Below are 7,726 nucleotides of genomic sequence, written 5' to 3'. Positions count from 1 at the left end.
TGTCTCTAAATAGGTGGACAGTCTTTTGGGTCGTCGAGAAAATCCTAGTGAGCATGAAGCCATGCGGAAGATGAAAAATGAATTTATGGTCAACTGGGATGGATTGTGCACTAAAGATAAAGAGCGTGTGATGGTACTGGCAGCTACAAATAGGCCTTTTGACCTTGATGAGGCTGTTATTAGAAGGCTCCCTAGAAGGTACTTTTTTTCTATTTTGGAAAGACTACCAACATAAACTTGTTTTTCATCACCTTCACTTGATCATAAATGCTAATTGTAGGACGAGAGTAACCTTGCAACAGGAGCATTCTGCAATATATATATATATATATATATATATATATATATATATATATATATATATATATATATATATATATATATATATATATATATATATATATATATATAGCAGAGAGAGAGAGAGAGAGAGAGAGAGAGAGAGAGAGAGAGAGAGAGAGAGAGAGGTCGGGGGCAGTGTCTGTTGGCCAGCAACTGCCTAGCACTTTGCCGCTGGCTCCTCCATCTGGTGGTTGCTTGCCAGTCGACCAGCAACTCACCACCATCTCAACCTCCGCTGGCAACCATCAGATGGCCGTCCAGCAGTGAGTAGCAGGGAAATCGATGGGGGTGGGGAGGGCGTTTCTAAGGCTGTGGAGAGAGAGAGAGAGAGAGAGAGAGAGAGGCTGCCCTGTTGCAGGATGGATGGTCAGAATTAACTGTAGATTCTGGACCATCCTTCCGCTGGATGGTCCCCTCTCTCTCTCTCTCTATATATATATATATATATATATATAAACATGTCTCTATTCTGTAAAATGCTGTCACAAAGACACGGAAAGATACGGATATGGGATTTGGATACGTGACACGGATTTGAGATTTTTTTTTAAAAATAGGACATGAGGACATGCATATATATATATATATATTGTAAATTATGCAAAAAATTCTAAAATTCTGACTTATCATTCATTAAGCTTAAGTAACAATCATTAACTAACAAGTCTAGAACTTGAATCCAGTTGTGGATTTTTCCCCTTGCTGCTCATACTTACAAGTCACAACTCAACAAATAAAACATTTCACAAGCACACGCTACACGACTCACACTTCACAATTGCAAGCTTGCAGCCCCTCCTGTTACAACCAGTCAAGCACAGAACCCAGAAGCACTCCGTCACTCACTAAAAAATTGTAAACAAGGCACTAAAACAATTAGTTTTAAGAAGCAAAGAAAGAATTAAGCAACAGAAATTTACAAACACAGATTCAAATATTCAATAGATATTTGGAAAGCGCCATCACACCATCACCATTCACCCAAAATTGGAACCCCAAACAAACCTCCAAAAAAAACAACCGAAAACCTATCTAGAACTAGGATTCTTTTTTTTATTTTTGAAGCATATCAAAAATTCAGAACACCCCATTTAGCTTCTGCACCAGACAACCGAAAACCCCCAAAAATATCCATCAAAAGTCAAAACTTAAGTGTTCATTTTCATTTTTAAAGGATAAACCCGCCTACTCCTTTTCGGTCCTCACTCATATATATATACATACAGAGAGAGAGAGAGAGAGAGAGAGAGAGAGAGAGAGAGAGAGAGAGAGAGAGAGAGAGAGAGAGAGAGAGAGAGAGAGAGAGAGAGAGAGAGACTGCACAACCCTCCTCCTCCCCCTTTTTTTGGTCTTCCTCCAGTGAGTGAGAGAGAGAGGAACCTGTAGCATGCATCGTCCGGCCATCCACCTCTTTGACTCATTGGAATGCCGTCACTGGCCGGAGGGGTCGTTCTCCATCACCGGAGCGTAAGAGAGATGGGATGGGGACAGGTGTTAGGGTTCAGTCGGAACACCTCCTTTCCCCTTTTCTCGATTTAATTTTATATTTTTTGTTATTAAGCTTTCAGAAAAAGGTCAAAATTGACCCTGAAAAGCCTGACATGCAGTTGACTGAGTCCGATTCGGTCAATAAAATCAGTCGTGTGGCATGGCCATAACTGCATCGTATCTGATGTCCGCACATGTCAGGCGTGAAATGGGACCATTTTAACGTGTCCTTTTGAGATAGGTAAAATGTTATTTGTCCAATTACTAGTGGGATTTCCAAACTTACTACTGATCTTGATATTATTGAACTAATGTTATCTGACTTTTAAACATTTTTAGGTTAATGGTCAACTTGCCAGATGCACCAAATAGGGCAAAGATACTAAGAGTGATATTGATAAAGGAAGAGTTGGCACCAGATGTTGATTTTGAGACACTTGCAAATATGACAGAAGGATATTCTGGAAGTGATCTAAAGGTCTTCTTTGCACTTCACTGGGAGTTCTCTTCAAATGTTTGCACATTCCAGTTCACGAATTTTTTTTCCCGATAATGTTTGAACTGCGTTAATTCTGACCACTTTTTTTCTTTTCCCCCATAATGTTGCAGAACCTTTGTGTTACAGCTGCACACTGTCCTATTCGGGAAATACTGGCAAAGGAAAAAAAGGTCAAAATCAGTCATCATTCGAAACCTCTTTCTGACTCTTCTGCTTCTGATTATATATTTTGCATATGTGAAGATTCTTCCGTCTTATCTCATGGCCTTTTGCCTTCATTCATTTTTACACATTTGGAGCTGCCAGATGGTGTTAGTTTGCCGCTCTGGTATCTCTATCAATTTTCCTATATGTGCATTTTTAATGGCTGTATACTGATATAGGGCTAGTATTGGGGCTGATATATCTAGATTCTAGACATGGACTCAACTCTTTTTAAGAATCTGTATTCATATAAGAACTTTCTCCTGCATGATGGAGCCAGACCTCACAATCTGGGTTGGATTGGGGGGTTGATTCATGTCATTTTACTACAACAACAACAACAACAACAACAACTACGCCTTCATCCCAAAACATTCATGTCATTTTACTAATACAGGAAAATGTTAATTGAATCTGGATTTAATAGATTCAAACATAGATGTCACCTAGATCTAGATCAGGTTTCCCTTGCAAGATCTGGATGGTTTGTCAAGCTGATAAGAGTCACCACCCTCTGCTGCCTTAATCTATGTGCATTGTGATCCTTGGACTTTCTGCCGCCTGCAAGGGTGGTTCTATACATAACTTATTAGTTATGTCTATCTATCTTCTCAAGTTTCCATTACCATAACTACGAATTAGTGACACTGACCAGTTATGTCACCAAATCCAGTTTCCATTTGTATATCTTCCCAAATCTTTAAGGTCAGTTATGATTGAAATAACCTTATGGATGTGTTCCATGAATACACTGTCGTGTAAATGAAGTTTAGCTATGATAAACCAGGCTGTAAGGCCAACAGACTATCATATGAGGAAATTTACATTTTGATGTGACGGTCATGCAACATTGTCAACTTGTTCTTGTAATGTTTTTTTATATGGGTCATCAATCTGCAAATTTACTTCTCATTTATATCCAATTGAATCATATGTCATACATGAACCATCTTTCATGGTTGGAGTTATGTTTTTTATGCTAATGTCTCTGACATAATCTCTCTAGAAGAACAGATATATGTGATATAAACCTCTGTGGATCTGAACTCTGAAGTTACTGTAACTTGCATGTGTCAAGGCTTAGGGTCTTCCATTCAAGCAAGCTCGCCCATATTTGGCATGAAATAACCAACTAAAGTGATTTGAAACCTTGTCCAGTCTTATCTATAAGACTGGTATTTACTAATAAGTAATGTTGAAATGGTTTGTTGATGGCGTTACCTATAATCCAGAGTTAATCTGTTGTGCAGATTTCAGTACTCTTGTAAAGATTGATTGGCAGTATAAAAAAAGAAAGTTGATTGACATCCTGAATATAATTATTCTCCCCTTTGCAATCACTTATGAGGTACACGTGATTTGTGCTTGTAGGAGAGGGCATTAGCATTGGCGGAAGGCAGGCCAGCTCCTGATCTAAGCAGTGGTGCAGATGTACGGCCTTTGAACAAGGATGATTTCAGATATGCCCACGAACAGGCAAGTACAGCTATTTTTGTTGAATTCCAGAGTCCTAAAATGCTTAAATGGTCCTTTCATTGCTCCTTCCGACTCTCTCATCAAGCCCATGTAATGTGTGCCTGCCAGGTTTGTGCTAGTGTATCATCAGAATCAACAAATATGAGTGAGTTGCTACAGTGGAATGACTTGTATGGGGAAGGTGGATCAAGAAAGAAGACCTCTCTCTCCTATTTCATGTAACTGCTACTTGTAGATGATCTAGGATGCTCTCGCATCTTCACTGTCGATGCCGTCCTCTTCTCTGTTCTCCGCTGGCGAATATAGGCTGTCTGTCGGGTTGACATGTCCCAATTGCAGACAGGTTGAGTATGCCATGTGTAATATACGCGTCGTGTATATGTATTTTATCAGAACTGGATGACTTGGGCTATCTGGGTGCTAACTAGCTCTCTCCGACGGGGACGGCAACCCACAGTCAGTTCATTCAGTCCCCTTTTGTAATTTATTTTCATTCTCCTGGCCGTGTAATCATTTTCATTTTGGTGGTAGAGCAAATCTATTTGATCCTTTTATGCAAAAGTATTACTTCTGTAACTTGGTTTTCCTCTAGTGGTCTCTCTAATTGCATTTTTGCATCTTGGTAATCAAGTTTGACTCAGTGGCGCTCATAAATCAATTGAGAGTCGGTTTTGATTGCACACTAAAATTGTAAGGACTGGCTATATCTATTCTTGATTACGTGCTAGTGGCATAAACGAATGCCTTCTTTCAAACCTGCCCTTTCACTCGAAGGTGTGTTTTCATGCAGTCAGGCTGTGCAGTCATTGAACCAGCCTGGCTGTTCTGCTCTGGTGTGTCTTTGTTTGATAGTCCAGGTTTACGATAAACTATAATTCTATTTTTTTTTTAATTTATAACCTGAAGAATTGGTTCATATCGCCGACCCCAATTGTTTTGGGATGAAGGCGTAGTTGTTGTAATTTATAACCTGAAGAAACCGTACCCGGCTTGAAGAACTGGTTGCGCTGGCTTATCCTGCCATACCTATGGCCATTGTACTGGCTGCATAAAACTCCGAGACTAGGACCCCTGCCCCCGGGGTCTATGCTACGCATTGGCTTGCGCAGAGGGGTGACATCCATGGGAATCGAACCTTGACTGCCCGTCTAGCATCCAAGGCTTCACCCCACTACGCCAACCCCTGTTGGGGCATAAACTATACTTATCTTCCTCTCAGCTTCTGAAAACTCATTGGAGTTGCCTTCTTTTCATCTACGTTGTTCTCCTTTTCATTTTATCTTCTGCTATTAACCAAGACATTTGAAACCCAGGATATATTGGAATTGCACCTCCTGCTGCAGGTCACTGTTAATCATTACATGAAACAGAGGACTAATGGGTTAAGATGATGTAGCCCTTGCTGCAAAAGTATATTTTCGCAATTGCGTGTAATCTGAGGGGGCATTTTCATGAATTGTCAATGTATATGGGCAAAGTCAATGTAAGAGGGATGCCCCTAAGACAGTAGTGCTCAATTCCTCAGATTCTCCATTTTTTCTTTATCTTTGCAGGATTTCTGAGAACAGGTTTAACAAATAGAGGTTTTCTTGATGAAATGTAAAGCTAAAATATGAAGAATTATATGAAAACGAAAAAAATATTTTAATATTTTAAATAAGTGTTAATATAGTGATATATCACAGTGAACTTAATGACATTTTAAGAATATGAGACATTTTGAAAATAAATGGATTTTCCATAGCTGAATACATCTTGATATTTTCAAAGTCACTAATAATCGTAACTCAAAATCAACCCATTTCTTGCGTTATGAAGCTGCCTTACTCATAGGAGCAACAAGAATTTTTTTGTTTTTGGGTGCAAAGATAATAAACTTGTACTGTCTCAAGATATTACCAGTATCGACCTTTTCTCACAAAGGAATCTGAGAACTAATCTTGCAAAAGCTGCTCCATAAACGGTCCCCAGACAGTACCCATGCATCCTAGAATAAGACCTGCATGGAAAATGATGTGACTCTGGCTGCTAGTTTAAATAATTGTTCCCGACTTGTTTTGAATGACACATTTACTATCATGACAACCTTTTTTACAGGAGCCCAAATAAGTTTTCGTGCAACATGTCCAAACCATCTTAAACAACATTCATTGATTTGTTGCAATTCGAACCCCAAATGGTATAACTGGTAGGGGTCTACCTAACCCCAGCTTTCTGTGTCCCCCCCCAAAAAAAAAGACTAACTGCAACATATAGCCGGTGACGAGCATAACAGAAAACTTTCATTTACTGAAGAGAGAACTGTTTAAAATTCTCAGCATAATAGTTTAAGAAGAAACAATTATACATATTGTATCTTTTGCATCTGGGGTTAAAAAGGAGACAAATCGAGAAATGGCTCAAGCTAAGAACATACAGAAAATTCTCTCTTCATTCCTCAGTCATGCTCAGTAATGTACCTTAATCAAAATCATTGTCCTCGCTACCCACCCCAATGGAGCGTCATGTTTAGATGTCTTATGTATCCAAAACAAGGGGACCTCTGAAAATTTATCTGAAATTTGAAACAAGATGAAGTTAATATATATATATATATATATATATATATATATATATATATATATATATATATATATATATATATTATAGTAAACTTACATTGACCTTTTATAGCTCTTGGAGAAGGTGGACCCTCTCCAAAAGGGATCTTCACTTTTCTCTCTTTTTTATTCTTTATTCTATAAATATGTGGGTGTGTGCATGTGTAAAGGTGAGAGAGTGCATGGGTAGTTTGTAGGGTTTTGAGTGTTTAAGTATTTGTAGTGAGATTGTTTAACATCATCTTGTTTCAAAATCATTGTCCTCGCTACCCACCCCAATGGAGCGTCATGTTAAGATGTCTTATGTATCCAAAACAAGGGGGACCTCTGAAAATTTATCTGAAATTTGAAACAAGATGATGTTAAGATGTCTTTATATATATATATATATATATATATATATATATATATATATATATATATATATATATATATATATATATATATATATATATATATATATATATATATATGTATATATATAGTAAACTTACATTGACCTTTTATAGCTCTTGGAGAAGGTGGACCCTCTCCAACAGTTAGAAAGGGATCTTCACTTTTCTCTCTTTTTTATTCTTTATTCTATAAATATGTGGGTGTGTGCATGTGTAAAGGTGAGAGAGTGCATGGGTAGTTTGTAGGGTTTTGAGTGTTTAAGTATTTGTAGTGAGATTGTTTATAATTTTATATATTTTGTATGTATTATTTCAATTTCATTCTTAATGAAATTAGTTATTTTATAATTCTTGTGTTTTATTGTTACTTGTATGGTATGTATTCAAATACATTGTATTTTTTATTCTTGGTATCCTTTCCGGAGTGCATCAAGATTTGTGGCATTTTCATGACATGGTATCGTAAGGCATTGTGGCCTTGGAAAAGATTCATATTGTATGAATTCAAGTTTTTTACATACACGTTGAAAATTTATTATTTTTTAAAAAATATGGGGTTTTTTAAAATCTTATGTGTTTTATGTTTTGCAAAACATTAAATTGTATGTTGTATTTGTCTTTTGAATGTCCCTTAACGTATGTGTATGCTTGTTCTTATGCCCATATATATGTGCATTCATGGTTTATCTTTGAGATCTTTTTAATGTATCATGATTGTGTGA

General features: G+C 37.4%; 1 protein-coding gene across 4 annotated transcripts in view; it reads left to right on the top strand.

Moving 5' to 3' along the window:
• Positions 1 to 4,570, top strand: part of LOC149851355 (uncharacterized) — a 63,326-nt gene extending 58,756 nt beyond the window's left edge. For all 4 annotated transcript variants that reach the window (XM_090000373.1, XM_090000363.1, XM_090000382.1 and 1 more), the window contains 5 exons: positions 14 to 198; positions 2,170 to 2,308; positions 2,440 to 2,499; positions 3,905 to 4,009; positions 4,118 to 4,570. In XM_090000373.1, the coding sequence (XP_089856499.1) occupies positions 14 to 198; positions 2,170 to 2,308; positions 2,440 to 2,499; positions 3,905 to 4,009; positions 4,118 to 4,231 (603 nt within the window). In that variant the 3' untranslated portion in view covers positions 4,232 to 4,570. The remainder of the gene's footprint in view (positions 1 to 13; positions 199 to 2,169; positions 2,309 to 2,439; positions 2,500 to 3,904; positions 4,010 to 4,117) is intronic.
• The last annotated feature ends 3,156 nt before the right edge of the window (positions 4,571 to 7,726 follow it).

This window comes from Nuphar pumila, chromosome 1 (assembly GCF_984573655.1).
Source record: "Nuphar pumila chromosome 1, dmNupPumi1.hap1.1, whole genome shotgun sequence".
In the NCBI taxonomy this organism is placed as follows: Eukaryota; Viridiplantae; Streptophyta; class Magnoliopsida; order Nymphaeales; family Nymphaeaceae; genus Nuphar; species Nuphar pumila.
The sequence above is the reverse complement of the archived record's forward strand: the minus strand, read 5'-3'. Positions and strand labels throughout refer to the sequence as shown.